The following is an 18,469-nucleotide window of genomic DNA, read 5'->3' as shown; positions in this document are numbered from 1 at the left end:
GGGCTCACTTCAGCCTTAGCTTCCAAGTTTTGCTCAGAACAATCATGTTCTCCTCTTTTTCAGATAGCTGAAGTTTAAAAATCATCTTTACTTGTAGTCACCTTAGTTTAAACAGGATGTCTTATTTAACTATTGGTAGCTCTTAAATCAATTCTATGTATGCTAGAGTTGTACTTCCACCGTGGTCCTTGAGAAATCCTGCAAGAATGTCAGCTAAGAAAGTTTTTCAGTTAATGGTTTATGCCAGAGATATTTAACGTGTGACAAACTGCTCTTAACTCAGAGAATAATTAACTAATGCAGTATCCAATTATTTCCTTGTGACCTCTAGTTTTCTAAATCAGGTTACTGGTCACACACACTTGGCAATTAAGTCTATTTCGAATAAACAGATATATGAAAATACTTCCAAACGAAAATCATTGCCACCAAGTCTTACATTTATTTACAGACACTTCAGAATCAAGAAATACAAATTAATTTACAGACACTGCCCCAGAATAAAGAAATATAAAACTGCAGTTCACCTTGCCTATGTGTTTGTTTTATATTCCTGCATAAATCCAAACAGCTTAATGAATATTTACAGCTGTCAAACATGGTCAAATTGAAGTGGATATGAAAATGTTCCATTTCTTGACTTTGGTGAAATCAAGACAGTCATCTTTAAGTTTATATTTTATGTTCTTGGATTTTCAAATTTACAAATTTAGGATATGTAAAAATGGTGCAATTTTACTCAGCAAATCTGCACTTTACAAGCATGCCTACACAGCAGGACAAAAGTCAAAGTAAGCTATGCAACTTCAGCTCTGTCAACTTCAGCTATGCCCTACACAGCAGGAAGTCAAAGGAAGAACACTCTTTCTTCGACTTCACTTACTCCTTGTGAAATAAGGATTACAGGAGTCAGAGTAAGAAGCCCTCCAAGCTCGCCATTATTTCAAAATAATGGCTTGCTGTATAGAAGAAACAAAATACAGGACTATGTAGCACTTTAAAGACTAACAAGATGGTTTATTAGATGATGAGCTTTTGTGGGCCAGACCCACTTCCTCAGATCAAATAGTGGAAGAAAATAGTCACAACCATATGTACCAAAGGATACAATTTAAAAAAATTGAACACATATGAAAAGGACAAATCACATTTCAGAACAGAAGGGGGGGGGGGGAGTGTGGAAAAGGTAAATGTCTGTGAGCTAATGGCATTAGAGGTGATAATTGGGGAAGCTATCTTTGTAATGGGTAAGATAGTTGGCGCCTTTGTTGAGACCGACACAGAGTGTCTCAACAAAGGCACCAACTATCTTACCCATTACAAAGATAGCTTCCCCAATTATCACCTCTAATGCCATTAGCTCACAGACATTTACCTTTTCCACACTTCCCCCCCCCCCCCACCTCCCTTCTGTTCTGAAATGTGATTTGTCCTTTTCATATGTGTTCAATTTTTAAAATTGTATCCTTTGGTATATATGGTTGTGACTATTTTCTTCCACTATTTGATCTGAGGAAGTGGGTCTGGCCCACGACAGCTCATCATCTAATAAACCATCTTGTTAGTCTTTAAAGTGCTACATAGTCCTGTATTTTGTTTCAGCTACACCAGACTAACACGGCTACATTTCTATCACTATTCTTCTTGCTGTATAGAGGCGCTCTTTGTTATTTCAGAATAACATCAGTTATTCTGAAATAACGCTGCTGTGTAAGACGTACCGTAAGTATTCTGTCAACTCTCTTGATTTGGCTGACAACATGCATCTTGGACTACAATCATGCTTTAAACATGCTTTTATACTAGTTTTTAACTCCTGTTAGCGCTAAGTAGCTAATACAAATATGGGAAACCGTGATAGAAAAGTACTATGGATTCTATTTGTCTAATGCATAATTAACACAAGCATTAAGTAAATTTCTACCACAGACTATTTTTTGTAATGATGCTCGTGATAGAAAGAACAAACATTGACTCCTGATCTCAGAAGCAGTTAAGTTTGCAGAGCTGACAGAATAAAACATATTTTTACTTAAAAAAACCTGAGCACAAATGAGCTGAGAGAAAACAAACTTAGAAATCTAAGGCTTCCACGGACATATTTCAGAGCATTACTGTACATTGAATTGAATGCAGAATTCCAGCGTTGCAACAACCAATACTTTTTCTTCTTCATTATACTAAGGCACACATATCTGAGGCAGATTAAAACAAACTGTACTCTTATAAATCTTCATCTTTAAGGGACAATCATTACCCCTGATTATTCCACGCTGGCTGAAGTATCTGCCTTGAAGAGTAACTTACAAATGAAGGCATTAGAGCAGTGTTTCTGAAAGTGCTCCATGAAAGCATTTTGAGAAACACATTAAATGGTCGCCCCAGTTTGTTTATTTACTGGTGCTGGGGCCATGGAGCCTTTGACTCCGTTTTGTCCTTTGCAGCAAGGGGAACTACAGGAAGCAGCGTGGGCCAAGCCACCACTTCCTGCTGCTCCACTTAGCTGCAAAGAGCAAAACGGAGCCAATGGGAGCCATGAGGCTCCGTGGCCGCGACGCCAGTAAATAAACAAACCGGGGTGGTCAGTTAATGTGTTTCTCAAAGTGCTTTCGCCGAGCACTTTCAGAAACACTGCATTAGAGAATGATACTAAAACACACACTCACACACACACACACACTCCTCTGTTTAAAAGGATAACATGCCATATCTTTAATATGTGGTCTAAAAAAAAAAAAAATCACTCAAGTTAGTTGGAATTAACCAGTATTCTTCAATGCATCTTTCTTGTTTACTACAGCATACGTGAAAATTACATACTTTTAACGTGAAATTCAAAATGACAAGAAGCCATTGCCTAGGCTTTTGCAATATGGTGTAATATCTTACGCATTTAACATCTTATTTTGCTGAAGTCTAAAAATTGTATATGCAGCTGTTTTCATATTGAAAGAAAAAATATGATTTCAAAGCCCTAATATAAACTCTGCAGGTTTTAAGTACACTGATTTGGGATTTATTTCCCAGAAGAATGAACATTAGATACCAAGGAAGAGAAAGCAAGTGTTGTAAAAAAAATTCACCTTTATGCAGTCTTCTTGATTCAGATTCTTTGGTTATGGTTGCCAGACAGTGTGGAAGTACACTGCCACAGCTGTTACTCTGTCCTAGTGGTAAATGACCCTGCATGGAATTTTGTAAACAGATATTTACAAACTGCACATCTCAAAACTTTAAAGTCAGCAATTCAGAATAAAACAAACACCTCATATCTTAACATATCTTAACATATTTGGATTTCCTTTCAGTTTAATCCAAATCTGAACGTACTATGGTTGTAACGCCTATGATTCATCGACACTGAAAAGTTATATCAGCCACGGCTATGTCTCTGGCAGTGTGTGGAAAAAAGCCACTGTCCTGAGAGACATAGTTAAGATGACCTAATACCTAGCATAGCCAGCGCTAGGATGAGCGAAGAATACTTTGGTCAACTTAGCTACTGCCTCTTGGGAACATAGATTGTCTATTCTGATGGAAAAATCCCTCCTGTTGCTATATTGTTTACACTGAAGATCTACAGTACAACAGTTGCAGAATGTTTTAGAATGTAGACATAACCTATGGGGATAATTAGAACATCCTTACTCAACCGTAACTCCTTAACTTTTCATATGGGGACTACAGAAATGGAAAAGCTATACATAGGCATATCACTTACTTTAGGAGTAACACTTCGTCCAAGAGTAGCACTACTGAAGTGGGGCGATACAGAGGAAGTGGTTTTCTTGCGGGGTAAAGTATCACTCATATACATGCCCTCCTTGTGCTGTTTCTTTCTTTCTTCCAGATTTCTAAAGTGCTTAAAAATAATTTACAACACTATTTTGACAAAATAAAACAAAGTGTTTGGTAAATTTTGTTCCACATTGAAAATAATAAAATGTACTGTCTCAAAATTTCAGAAGATCTTGTCTCATTTTGAAGCTCAACATTCTGTTTCACATTTTGTCCAGAATTTTTTTTAAAGTCTGCTGAATCACTAAAACATATTATTAGTCATAGAAATTATAGGGTGAAATTAAACAGTACCCAAAGTCTCCAAAGATAGAAAGGATCAACTACTCTAAATTTACAATATCATTAAGGATTGAGTCTCTGAAGCGTGTGCAACGCTTGAGGTTCTCATTTAAGCATTTATCATTAATCATAATAAGCAGAAATTATTAATGAGTTCTGCTAGTTACAACATATAAATGGCCAAATAAAAATATTTGTGATTACCAAGATGTAATCGGACATAAAAATTGAACTTTTTAACATATTTCATTTCATGGAGATTGTAGACCAAACTAATGACAGGGAAAGGAGTTTCAATTCCTCATCCTCTTAAAATATTTTTTCCATATTGTTGAGTTATGAGAATGAAAAATGTTTTGTAAACAGAAAGTAAAGCTTACTATTAATTCACCAATTTGTAACTGAAACATGTTGTACATAAAAATGGCCCTGTAATTTTCCATCAGGACTATCTGTTGATTAAGAAAACATTTTAAGAGCAGGAACATATTGTTGGCCCTGTGCCCAGTTAGAGTTTTAAAAACAGAAAGAGTGTAAGTTTACAAATGGCATCCTATTAGGCGAAAGGGGGAAAAAAACAACCTTTCAAATCCTAATGAACTGATAGTTTAAAACCAGTATCTTTTTTCAGATTCCATTGCTGAAAGGTAATAGAAAACCCTCAATTTAATTTTGACTTTAGAGCTAACCACTTGCATGTTACTGATGCAAGTGCTTCCAATAATTAAGAAAGCTCTCAAGTGTCAGCATTTTCCATTGTGTTATTCATTTGTTTTAACAGCAGACAGACATATAATATGTACAGCACTGGTGGCTATTTTAAGATCTATTCTCATCTCATTTTGCATGTCTCTATCTCTAACCTCATTTACAAACTATCATTGAGAAGAGACTATTCACCTCCATTCAGTAAATTCATAAAAATTCAGCACAGACTTTAAGTACAGAATTCTAGAATTTTGATCAACTAGTGATTCTCAGATAATTGTAAATTACTTCATTGCTACATTAAAACATCCAAAGTGACCAGCTTTTAATTTGTTACCTGTTGTTGCCTGCGGTGTTTCTTAGCTGGAAGAGGAGGAGGTGTATCAGATAAAGGAAAAGGATCTACATGTGTAACCATGATCTCAGGCCAATGGACTGATGGAAGTTGAGCAATAGAGCGAGGAGAAAGAGAGTGAGGAAACACAAATCCAGAACAGAGAGTTGATCTTAGCTTTATAGGAAAGAGAGAAATTACACACAGAGTTTTCTACTTGGAATTACTCAATACACATGGCTCAATAAGCTGCAATTTATTATTATTTCATTGGGAGAATTTAGAGTGAAAGCGCACATTTTAGTGGAACCGGTAAAACATTTGTAAATATTTAAAGCAATATAAACATGCTAAATACCAAGTTTAATGGTGAACTATTACAACACAAAGGTAGGAATTTTTCAATTACGTTAATCTATATTTAGACAAAGCAGCTTTTTTTAAAGATTGCAATAAAGGCAAAAAGCGACAAAGACAATGCAAAAAATGCCAGAAAGTGCAGTTAGAACAACAAAGAAAAGTGAAGGTATCAATCTGTTTCCAAAATATTAAAGATAGATGTTACTATTGCATAGATTCATCCTACAGAAATGAACTAGAGTAAGACAGGAAATCAACACTTCACTTCCATCATACAAATTATTATTATATGACCTGAGACTACTTTTCCAAAAGGACATGCTACCCTTTACTGTTTGAAAGGCAATGATGTCACTTGTTTCTGACAAAGTCATTATTCTGCTTAGCCTCTAAAATCTCAAATCCAAAACCAAGCATATTTTATAACTGGAGAATTCCTTTTGCCTTTTTGTCAGGTCAGCTTCTGACCCTTCATCACTAAGTCTACAGTTTGTTTAAGGGTTCAATGTATTACACTAGAAATTAAAACAAAAAATAGCTGTGAAAGAATGTCTCTCAAACAAACCTCTTTATTTTGTGGCTGGCTCGCTAGCACAGCCGTGGAAGGCACAGTAGCAACAGCGTCAGCATCTGTGGGGGGCTGAGTGGAAGGGGATCTACTCGTGGAATTGCCATACAGCTCACTAATTTCACTTACACTGATATAACCCTAAAAGGAGGAATTCAGAAATTAAACACAAAAAAGGAGCAAAAGCCAAAAGACATGCAAGAATGTTAATGTATGCAGTTCAATGAAGGTTAGTTTAGAGCGATACAGCCAAATATCTGTGGCATTACCAAAATATTTAATTAAAGCAATAACAACAATTATTTAAAATCCTCAACACTTTAATTCTGAAGAATGTATTCAGTCATTCCAAATATATTTGTGTTACCAAAAGGCAAATCAACTGTAAGGGAGCAAGACACTCTATCAAAGTAAAGCCATCAGTGCTTCTTGTTTGCTTTAGAATATATAAATTTTAATTGCTTAGCAAGAGCCAGTACCTAGATTTTAAAGATAACATTAGCATTTTAAAGACAACATTAACATAGATAACCAAAGCAAAAGTCTTATTCACAGATCCTTAATCCTCAGGATTTTCCTCTGCTCGTTTTTTCCCCCAATATCATCACAATTTATATTCTGATACATCGTTTAACTATATTTGTGGGGACCAGATGGCTAATGGGATTGCTGTGATGACGTGGCGGTGTTACTCTGTAAATTAATAGTCTCTCTGTATATTTTAGAGAGTTTGCGTGTCTATCTCTCTGTCCATGAGTCCATCTGTGAGTCTGTTTGTTCAAGAACTATTCCTAAATGCTAAGAGCTAGGACCACCAAATTTGATATAAAGCTTCCTCTTATCCTAACCTGATGCAAGATCAGGGTTTAGTTGTGCCACAAAAATGGGCAGTGACTGGAATAGAACTATTTTCCATAACATGGAAAAGGGGGAGTCTGAAAGCTGTGACAATTATGTCCGCAATCACCACTGGGGACAGTTATACTGCGGAATGACCACATGGGGTGGCTGCACTAGGAAAAGTGTAGTCATCTGGAGCTGGGGCTCTCCATATTGCCAGCCTTGGCAGGGGGCCAGGCCGCGCAGCCTTGCTCCTCCCAAGGAGCTACTGCATCCTGAGCAGCTGTCGGTTGGCTGGAGGGAGAAGCATTGCAAAGACACACTAGAAGGTGGACTCTTTTATCCACTTAATCTCAAACTAGATGTTATTAAGGAAACTAAACTGTGATTCCAAGTTCAGGAAGCTGCCTTAGGTAGCTGACAATTTATTCAAAATGGTAGTATTTTCTGTTACATAGATATAGAAACTTCATTATGATGGGTTAAGATGATAAACACATTGCTTCAATATTGCTAATATATGTAGTAGGTGAAACACTACACTAATAAAAGATTAACTCTGCTCCCTTAGGAATCCTCGTCTAATTCAAAGTCCATGGGTTGTGAGAATTCACAACGAGAATCAGAGCTTTGGAGCTTCACAAATGCAGCGGAGTCTACATTTTCTCTCACATTACCCTTAGTTTCCTCAATGTCTCAACCAAAACTTTTGAAACTGTTCTCTTTTGACTGCTAGCAATGATTCAATAAATAGATCTACAATAGCAAGTCTTTAACTCAGTATGTAACAGATATAAAAGGCTGAATTACACAATTATAATGCACTTTTTCTTATTCCAATAAAGGAGAAGTCAGTGACAAAAAAAATGCAAAATATATTAAGATCAAGAACACTGGAACTTAGTCACACTTGACCGTATCTATTTCTTGATCTCTCTTGCCTCTGGTTAGGTTCAAGTGTTTAGAGAAAAACAGATTATCTAACAAATGCAAAATGGTAAATTATCCAATGCAAAAGTTTAATGAATGCCAGCTACATTAGGGAAAAATGTCTGAAGTTATTTTTTGGCTTAATTTGAATTTCCAGAAGTAACTCAGCTATGTTTCCTAATCATATCAAGAACAGAATATTGAAAAATCATGTGACTAAGTATTGCATACTTTTTACATTGAAAGATTTGCCAAACTCTGTGTCACTATTGCATACAATGTTAATAAACATTAAGCTTACCAGAGGTTCTGGAAAAGAGCAGTTAACACTGCTTACCTCTTTAAAACTACTGGGATGGACAGGAAATCCTTTTCCTCCAGAAAGTCCAGAGTATTTCTTTTCCAGATTACAAAGATTCTCTTTTTCCTGTCAGAAATAAACATTGTGTTTATTTTAGAAATGAATATCCAGCTGAAACTGATGCCAGTTATTTATTTAAAGAGTATAAGGAAACCCTCTGCTAAGGCTAGAATGTCAATACCAGCTTCAATTATATTTATTTATAGCAGAACTGAAACTCTCGAACAATTCCCAATACATTTCCGGGATTTAAGCTCCATATGGCCTGAGAGCTAGCAATCCCACACTTTACGACCAACCCAGATGCCACTGAAGTTGATGAAAAGACTCCCCTTGGCTTTAGAGAGCTCTGAATTACACCCTATATGTCCAATTGCAAAACCCCAAGATTGTAAAGAGTGATTTGGGGTGTCTGAGTTTTTGGGTTTCAACTAGATACAGTGAAGAGGCCTGATTTGAGAGGTGAAGGCTCCAAACTTTCTGAAAACCAGGCCTTAAGGCCTGTACCACATTGGAAAAACAAACAAACAAACAAAAATCCCAAAGACATCCTAAATCACTAGTCTCTTTAAAAATCTTTGCCAATGGCCAGGTCAAATAAAGCTCTTGATGAGAGCAAGGCAGATGCAGGGGAAAAACATTTTTTGTTCTAGAATTTTATTAGCCAGAAACTTGTCATGCCAGGTAGTCTGATTTTCTGAACAATTATTGGCCATATTAATGGCTTGGGAGAGGCATGGGTTGTGCACATTTCCAGATATCCTCTGATGTGTGAAATATTGGCCTATTGCATGATCCTAAGACAGGAACATCTTTTGTTTATTATATTTTTGTCTTGTTCACTATGGGTATGTCTACACTGCAGAGTTTTTTCGGAAAAACTTCTCTTACATCCACACTGCAGTCACGTTCTTTCAAAAAAAAAAATCAAAAGAACAGAGGGTTTTTTCCGACATTGGTAAACCTCTTTCTACGAGGAAGAAGCCTTTTTCCGAAAGAGCTCTTTCAGAAAAAGGTGCGTGTGGACGGGGAAAAGGGAGTTCTTTCGAAAAAAGAGGAAAAAGCACAGGCACCCTGGTGGCCACTCCGTCCATAGTAATCACAGCTTAAATGCGAGACAGCATCCATTCAGTGTGGACGCTATCTTTCGAAAAAGCAGATCTCTTTTTCGATGCCCTTGGGCAGTGTGGACACTCTCTTTCGGAAGAAGTTTTTTCAGAAAATGTCTTCAGGAAAAGCTTCTTCTGAAAGAAGCCTGCAATTTAGACATAGTCTAGGAGACTGTAGCTATAAAACTTCTTATAAACAGGAGGTTTCAAAGTTGGGCTATGGCCCTACCCAAGCAAGCCGCTGGCAGGCCACGTGACTCTTTGTTTATCTAAGTGTCTATAGTCATAGAGTCTCGCACCTCCCATCGACTGCGGTTCACCGTTTCCTGCCAATGGGAGCTGCGAGGCTCTGTGCTTATGGATGCTTAGATAAACAAAGTGAGACACAGCCCACAAGCAGCTTACCCAGATGGGCCTGCAACCCAACTTTGAAAAATCCCTCTTATAACACAAAAAATCACTACAATTTGTAGTTAGAAAATCGACCGATAATAATTTTTTTAATGCTATTGGAAACCAGTTGAGATAATTTTGTCCTTCCACCTTCTATATAACAGCTGGATTTTTTTTAATTGTTTTTTTAATTATCTTACAAAACAAGAAAATGCTTACTCTTTGCAGCATCATTATTAAGTTATTCTTCTCTTTTACAAAGTGATCTTGTTCCCTCTGAGACTGCTGGACGATATGATTGGCTTGCTTTTTGAGAGCAGAAATCTTCTCCTAATTCACAAATATAATAACCACATTTTACATGTTTAATTTTAGAAGGACAATATATGCAGAAAGGATCCCATTCTGAGAGGGTACATGATAGTAAATATAACATATATATTTGATCCATAAACTTGCCAAAACAGAACTGAGATAATTATTTCTTAAGATTGTAATTATTGGAAAAAAATTGTTAACTATTAAAATGTATGACTCCTTAACGTGAACCTGAAAGCTTTCTGTAGCTCCCATTGGCTAGGAACAGTGATCCATGGCCCACGGGAGCTGCGATCACCTATACCTGTGGAGGTGCAGGTAAAAAAAGCATCTTGTGGCCAGCTAGCAGCTTGCCCTTACAAGCTGCGACCTAGAGTTTAAAAACCCCTGCACTAAGTGGCAAGTATAGGACAGAAAGTAAAACAGAGCTAACAAAGGAAATTTCTAAATTACTCCATTTAATCGTACCATTAACGGGAGCGGATTCATTAGAAACTAGACATTATGGAGAGTGACTCCTTGTAAGTGATATAAATAGGAGAATTAGGCAAGATCAACTGGAAAAAAAGTACGTATACCTTATTGTACTCAACTAGAACAAGTTATATTCTGCCATGCTGCTTACTTTATTGCATAATTTTACATTTGTTAAAATATGGATGGGCAAGATAGAAGCAGCAATCTGGTTTATTTATTGGATTTGCACAAACAAGTGCAATGACACTGAATTTTTTTTATCTCACTCTATTCCAGGTTGTTTCACAAGTGAAGGGGAAAATTAAAACAGAGTATCTTGAACATGTCTGCCCTTATTTAAATAAATACTTGTCTCATCATGTGTGTCATGCCACACTGTTAGCTCATCCACATCTGGCTTCATCTCCTACATTCACTACCACTTCTATTGTCCATCAATGATTCTGGAGGCTTCTTTGTCTCTTATCCCACCCCATTTTGCATATTTGCCAAATATCTCCATATAACGATACACATCTGGCACAATCAAATATTTCAGCATTAAGACTGCAACCACACTCAAATCTACTGCACCTACTTGTGTCTATGTTGGTAACTTCACTGGCTTTTATATGCATAGAACATTCAGCTCTATCAAAGTAGGCGCTATAATGTACAGCATGATAACAAACAACAGTAACCTTTAGTGTTTCTCCTAATGATAAGTGTAAAGCTGACATGGGGAAAAGAGGATTCAAATAATTTTTCTACCTTATACAGACAGATCTGGGGACACCTTCATAAAAATACCAGACAATACACACTAGATAATCTGGGTCCTCATACATTGTAACTGTACCTCGGCATAATCAGGGTACAAGCACAGGGGAAGTGTCACAGGTAGGACTGTTCATTTAAGGGTGGTGGATCCAGTCCCACCTGTGACATACTTGTCTCTGTAGATGGACAAAATGGGCAATGACACATAACAGGCGAATAATGTGGCTTATGGCAGGCTTTCTGAGGTGTAGTTAAAAGACAAGCCTTTAGAGAGTCAAAGGGACAGAAGGGAGATTCCCTGTAGGAAGCCCTGAGAGTTGCTACTCAATAGAGAACAGGGGGAGTTTCAGAAAAGGAGGAACGCTACAGGGTTACAGGAGTTGCTTTACACAAAGATTCTTCCTAGCTCCCTCACAGAAGGGCTGGGGTTGCAAGCCTTAAGATATCAGGAGCCAAATAAGAAGGCTGGACTGTTGAGGGCAAGTCTGCCTGAAGAAAGACTTGACAAGGACAGTTCTAAGTACATTGCACAAAGGGTCATGAGCCAACTAGAAAAACTCTGTGGGAGTTCTTGTGTTTTCTTATGGACCCTGTTGTTAAACTCAGACCCCAGCAAGGTGTGCCCATTGATACTTGAAAGCATATAAGTTATTGGGGAATCCAAGGGAGAGAGAGAACTGAAATAGCTAAACTAAAGCCAGACTATGTAAGTGGTCCTGCTACAGGTAGAAATGCAACTACTTACCTCTTAGGGTGTGTCTAGACTACAGAGTTTTGTCAACAAAAGTGGACTTTTGTCGACAAAACTATACCTGCGTCATAACGTCGACAGAACTCAGCAGTTTTGTCGACGCTGATAAACCTCATTTTATGAGGCATAACGCCTTCTGTCAACAGAGTTCTGTCGACAGAAGGTGTTATTGCATGTAAACTATCCTTGCGTCTACTCTGCCATGTCAACAAAGCAGCTTGCTTTGTCGACAGAACTGAATATAGTGTAGACGCTCTTTGTCGACAGAAGCTTTGTCGACAGTATCTGTCGACAAAACTTCTGTCGACAAAACCCTGTAGTCAATGAGTGTGATCATTGAGTAAAGTCAATGAGAGTGATCATAGTAATGATGCTGCTGCCCATCATATTGTCAAAAAGCTTCACACTTACAGAAGCAAGGGTAAACTTCATAATGGATAACATGAATCTCTAACTCTCCTTCTTTCCAAGACTTGGTTGGGTTATTTTTTATTATTTGTATTTTTGTCTTCTTTTATTTTGGGTTTGTATCATAGGACTTTGTTCTTTCATTTAATTTTTGGAGGGGAGAGTGATTGAGTAGATGAGATTGTAATCGTGAGCATAATTCTTGCTATGATGCAAAATCCTTTTTGATAGAAAGATTTTGCAGTGATTCCTAAAGAAGTCAGATTCTGGATTCACCAAATCTCTTTTAGGTGCATCAACAAAGAAATGGGTAATGGTGAAATAATGGTGCTTTGACTTTAAGTTAAGAAGCACAGAAAGCAGAGTTGAGTTGTAATCCTTTTTACCTTTCTACTGACAATGCTGCGCTGATATTCAGCTACTTCACGCAGGAGCTGCTGTGTCAGGTTCTCTTTTTCCTCATCTAACCTGCTCTCGTGTTCAAGTTGCTGAAACTCCAGATCTTCAAAGTGTTTACTCTCTACATCCAACAGATCAGCGTCCTTTAATGACAAGCAAACATAAAAACACAAAAAAATCTTGCATTTACACTGATCAGAGAAGAGTTACTCAACAGCATTTAACTCAGGAAAAATTTCCTAACTGTAAGAACTGTGGGACAATGGCACAGACTGTCTAGGGAGGTGGTAGGAGCTCCTTCACCAGAGGTTTTCCAATGGAGTCTGGATAACCATTTGTCTTGGAATGTTTTTTAGACCCAACAAATCCAGCATCTTGGCAGGGGAATTATACTAGATATCCCGTACAGTCCCATACAGTCCCTTCTAACCCAATGATTCTATGAATCACAGTCTAAACATTATTATTCCATTTCATTCCACAAACCCGTCTAAGCAAATACAAACTTGATTTCTTTAGTTCATCAAAGGCATCATAAACAGAAGTAAAAATGGCTGATTTTCCCTTTTGGGTGACTTTCACAGTCACTCCGACCAGAATTCTGTTTCACAGGAATTAAACATGAAAAGATGGATTCACCTGTGCACAAACACATTGCAAGAATTTTCTGTTCACTATAGGTTCTTATAAAATGCTCATCACTAGAATGTTTGAGTGCCTTCGAGTACGGGATTAAACAAAAGTGACTGACATCTGTTATGTTTGTTTCCATCCTCTTCCCAAGGGAAGAAGTATATGCAGTAGAATGTTTTGTTTGGGATTCTAATATTACACACACAGCTCTATATTTGTTTATCTTAGAGAAGACAAGGTGAAAGGAGGAAGTGGAAGGCGGAGAGGTTTATTATGGTTCTTCGATTTTGGGGACTTCATCCCACAGTCTAGGACCAGCCCCATAGTAAATTGTTTCCTACACAGATGAGCTTTACCCTAATGGCAGAAAGTTCCATTACCCCAGAGGAGCAGTTATTGATCATGGTCTTCATCACAAAGCCTCAGTTGATGTTTTAGGTAAACTGAGCCCAGGAACTCCTTGAAGGTAAAGACTGAAACCTTGAATCTAATTTGATAGTCTACAGGAAGACAGTGTTAAGAGCAGAAGGTGGGGTTGATTTGCTTGCAGTAGTCAGTGCTGTTGAGGAGACGTGCGGCAGCATTTTGTTCTAGTTGGCGTTTCCTAAGTGCTGAAAACTTCAAGCCCTGGTATACCACATTGCTGTATTCCAGCTGAAAAGTAAACAACCGAGGCCAGTTCAGCACCCACCAGGATGGAGCAGAGTCTCCTAGCCCACCAAAGACAATAGAGACACAGAGCTTAGTGGTAGTCATGTGCTGACAACACATCACTTCATATTGTCTCATGAACTGAACCCTTTCCACAACCTCATGTGCACACAGAATAGAAGAGGAAGAAAAATAACTTCCCAATGCTAGCCTCAGAAATCTCTGAGAAAAAAGAACATAGACATTTGAAAAACTATCACCATATATTCCCACTAAGTAATCTTTAGCTATACTTTTATAAGAGGAGAGGTGTCCGTCACACCGTCTGTCACAGAGAACGTTGGAGAATACACAGGAATACACTGGAAAACTTCCAGAATACACTGGAAGACTTCCTCCTCCCCTTCCACCACTGCTTTGGTGCGGGACGTGAAAAGCGGCACACCTCCCCTCCACCACCGAAGCTTGATGTGAGGCTTGAAAAGCAGCATAAATGGGGCATGCTGGAGAAAAATGCAAGTGCCTTGCCAGTGAGTTTGTGGGTGAGCCGAGTGGTGGAGGGAAGAATAAATAGGGTGGGATAGGGTAGGCTGGGTGGGTGGCTGCCGTTTGCTCTCCTCTCCTCTGCCCCCGTACCACTGTGGGACATGAAAAGTGGCACACATCCGTCACCTCTGCACCAAAGTGGGATGTGAGGCTTGAAAAGCAGCAAATGGGCCACGTGGGAGAAAAATGCAAGTGGTGGGGCTCAGCATCTCCCCAGCAAGTGGCCAGCAGGTGCAGCAAGGAGCTGGCGGCAGTGGTATCATGCAGATCTGTTCCTGCTGGGGCAGGCGGCTCATGGGCCATGTCCGCACGCTGCTCCTGTGCCTCGGGGGCAGCCTATCTGGCAGGTGGGGACAGCAGGAGCAGCAGAGTGCTGTGGGGGGAGAAGTGTCTCATGGTACATCGAGCAGCTGCTGCCATAGCACAATGACTTCTCTGAATAGCACATCAGACCCGGGGACAAAGAGAAGCCAGAGATGCTGTGAGCAGTGGGGCTGGCAGTTAGTCTCTGCCTGTCACTTCCTCAGCCGCCCGACCTGGTGCCCCCTGAGTCTTCCCATGCCCTGCCCCTCCCCCAGATCCTGCCTCCCCACCCCCGTGCCACCCACTCACCTGCCTCACCTCGCCAATGCATCTTCCCCTCTCTGCCGCCCCTCAGCCCGCTGCAACAGAGCCATGAGGTGGGGCTTGGCTAGTCGAATATAAACAGTGTCTATGGCAAGCTCATTAATCTAGTATGCTGTCAGCCATTGTTATGAGGTCATTAACAGATGTTGATAAAAGTTAACTCTGTTCATGTACACAGGTATGTAACCAGAATGACACAGGTCCAGAAGAATCAAGTCTCTTAAAAATTGTGATGCCTCATCAAATCTTCACAGTGATTTTAACTAGAAACAGAAGATTTATAATCGGATAATTATTTATAATGCAAGTCATGGTTTCTGGAGCCTAAACTGCAAGAAAGCTTTAAGGAAAGCAAGCTGCCTGCCTTCCCTAGGAGAACCACTGTTAACCTACTGTTAATAATAATGTAGTAACAACAGAGCCAGAATTTCCCCAATAGGAAAATCATGATTCCAAAGCAAAAGTTCTTCCAACACCTCCAGTATCTCAGGGAGCACTATGAGACAAAATTCAAGGAAAGAGTATATAGACTTTGCCACCTCAAGCTATTGCCCTCACAGACAGATCACCATTTAGAATTGAAGCAATTTTATCTGCACAACAAAAAAATTTACTCACACTTGTGGGGTTCTGATCAGACTCAAAAAGGGACAGATTGGACCAACTAAACTAACCAACAACACAAAATCACACTCTAGTTAGCTATACTTATGCCTCATTTGTTATGAATCATCCATAAACCAAGATGACGTGAGAAAAAAATATATGCAGGGGGCTCTTGGGCTTTTGTATAGATGACTGAGTACAAAGGATTGTAACAAAGTCTTAATAAACTATGAAAAGAGATCAACATTCCTCCCCTTTCCCCTTTCCTCCCCCACACCACCTTCTGGATATCCCCAATTTCTGTTAGTTTTTGACAGCAGATTTCTGACACAAGTACCTTACCCTAACTGGGATACCACCAACCTCAAGCCTTAGGAAGCAGTGATTTGTCCATGACATGGATATAATTTCAAAACTCCCAACTGTCAATCCTAACTCAAACTCCAGATTCAGAGTGTGAAATACCAGCTAGATTTCACACAATTATATTTAAGCATAGCTAGCATCTGCTATAATTAACCAAAACGTAATGAGCCAAAAATTTAATGAAGGCAATGGATTATTTAACTGCAAATCCACACCAAGAATTTTCCTAGTTTTATTCCATAAAACTTGAACGGAAGAAATAGGTTTTTTAGCCAAACATGTTCTACAATTTCTTTATGGGCACTGGTCATTCGTAATTGGATTATTACTGCCATCCCCCAGCAATAAACTTTTCATCATACAGTATTATGTCTTTGAATATTAAAGTAGAAAGAAGACAATTTTATTTTTAATAACTATTGATTAGAAATGTTATCTATTTTTAAAGTCTAACTATTGTAAATGCTTTAGTTACTTTAGAAATATCAAACTTAAAATTATTATTGGTTATTTTTGAAGTCTCACAGGTCTGTAGGTACCTTATAGATGTATTTAATAAAGACCCCAACCTGCAATTGATTCAGCACAAGTGTTCCTGTGTACTAGAACAGAGCACCACTGAAATCCACAACACCTTGTCTGGTTGGAGACATCTGCAGGATCAGGATCCAGATTTATTTGATACATATATTAAAAGAAATATGTCCTGACTTATTTAAGGAATCACAATTACTAGAGAAGTACATTAAAAGATATATATTACGTTTTCTAATACACTTTTATAACTTTCTATTTTCTACATTTACATTGATTAAAGGTGGTCTGCTAAAGGAAAGCATAAACCCCAACTGAAAGTAACAAGATCTTGACTTTTGAGCACGACAATGGGAACTGAACTTCATTGCCTATTTGAATGTTGGACAATAGTATGTGATCAATAGCTATGGCGATTCAAATATGTGTCCACTGAGCAGTGACAAGAAAGGCAGCAGCATTACAAGCTTTCCACACAAACGGTCATGGCTGTGTGGCTCAATTCTGACCTCTAGAATTAAGTTTCAGTTTCCAGATCAATTCGAGCCTTGGCTCCTTTATTAAGATTATTATTACTTTTTTCTTTAACATAAGGTCTCCTTTGCCATTAAGAACTGTCCAGAGTGTACTCTTTCACAGAGGCCAGCATAGAATCCTAGCAGAGGGTATCTACTTGTATAATATTTAAAGGAATATTTTGTATTGCTTAACACAGTCTAATTTCCCAGATTATTTTTTTTAAACCATGGCTCCACACAGAGAAACATTTTACTATAGATAAATCTTTTAAGTGGTTAGCTGTTTTTTTTTAATTCTTTAATCTGTAAAGAATCATGCACACTCAGGTATAGAGGAGGAGATGTAAATATAACTGGTCAAAAAGTTAACATTATTTTTGTTTGTGTTTGTTACACACAAAAAAATGGCTTTTTTATTAATGAAAAGATTCCTGAGTCAATTTTCTTTTTCCCAGAAGTTTTTTCAGATTTTCATTAAAGAAAACATTGATTTTTTTAAAAAAGGGGTGGTGGTGGAGGTATTTGATTAAGTTTTCCTATAAACACTAGAGATGTTAAATTGTGTTTAATCAGCTAATTGAGTAGTTGATGGAATTTCCATCAATTACTCAATTAGTCAAGAAGGGGAGAAACTGCAGAGCCCGGTGGCTCTTAATACATTTTAAAAGCGGAGGTGTAGCATCTGAGGGTACGTCTACACTACATGCCTCTGTCGGCAGAGGCATGTAGATTTGTTTATTCAGCAAAGGTAAATGAAGCCGCGATTTAAATGATCGCGGCTTCATTTACATTTACATGGCTGCCGCGCTGAGCCGACAAACAGCTGATCAGCTGTTTGTCGGCTCGCCGCTAGTCTGGACGTTCCCCCTGTCGACATCAAAGCCCTTTGTCGGCAGCCCCGGTAAACCTCATTCCACGAGGAATAACGGGGTTGCCGACAAAGGGCTTTGATGTCGACAGGGGGAACGTCCAGACTAGCGGCGAGCCGACAAACAGCTGATATGCTGTTTGTCGGCTCTGCGCGGCAGCCATGTAAATGTAAATGAAGCCGCGATCATTTAAATCGCGGTTTCATTTACCTTTGCCTACAACCCTAATCTACATGCCTCTGCCGACAGAGGCATGTAGTGTAGCCACAGCCTGGGACTGGGAGCGAGCCGGAACAGCCGATTCCCAGCTCATGCTTATTTCCC

At 38.7% G+C, this 18,469-nt stretch overlaps 1 protein-coding gene across 13 annotated transcripts in view; it reads right to left on the bottom strand.

Annotated features, from left to right (window-relative positions):
- The window catches only part of PHLDB2 (pleckstrin homology like domain family B member 2), a 96,654-nt gene that overhangs the window by 26,505 nt on the left and 51,680 nt on the right, over positions 1-18,469 (bottom strand). For 7 of the 13 annotated variants that reach the window (XM_075908491.2, XM_075908494.2, XM_075908490.2 and 4 more), the window contains 7 exons: positions 12,783-12,938; positions 9,903-10,013; positions 8,158-8,247; positions 6,048-6,191; positions 5,126-5,299; positions 3,722-3,862; positions 3,084-3,183 (listed from right to left, as the gene is read on the bottom strand). In XM_075908491.2, coding sequence (XP_075764606.2) covers positions 3,084-3,183; positions 3,722-3,862; positions 5,126-5,299; positions 6,048-6,191; positions 8,158-8,247; positions 9,903-10,013; positions 12,783-12,938 — 916 coding nt within the window. The remainder of the gene's footprint in view (positions 1-3,083; positions 3,184-3,721; positions 3,863-5,125; positions 5,300-6,047; positions 6,192-8,157; positions 8,248-9,902; positions 10,014-12,782; positions 12,939-18,469) is intronic. The other 6 variants (XM_075908501.2, XM_075908496.2, XM_075908498.2 and 3 more) reach the window with 3 other exon arrangements.

This window comes from Pelodiscus sinensis, chromosome 1 (genome assembly GCF_052426305.1).
Source record: "Pelodiscus sinensis isolate ZL-2025 chromosome 1, ASM5242630v1, whole genome shotgun sequence".
Lineage (NCBI taxonomy): Eukaryota > Metazoa > Chordata > Testudines > Trionychidae > Pelodiscus > Pelodiscus sinensis.
The sequence above is the reverse complement of the archived record's forward strand: the minus strand, read 5'-3'. Positions and strand labels throughout refer to the sequence as shown.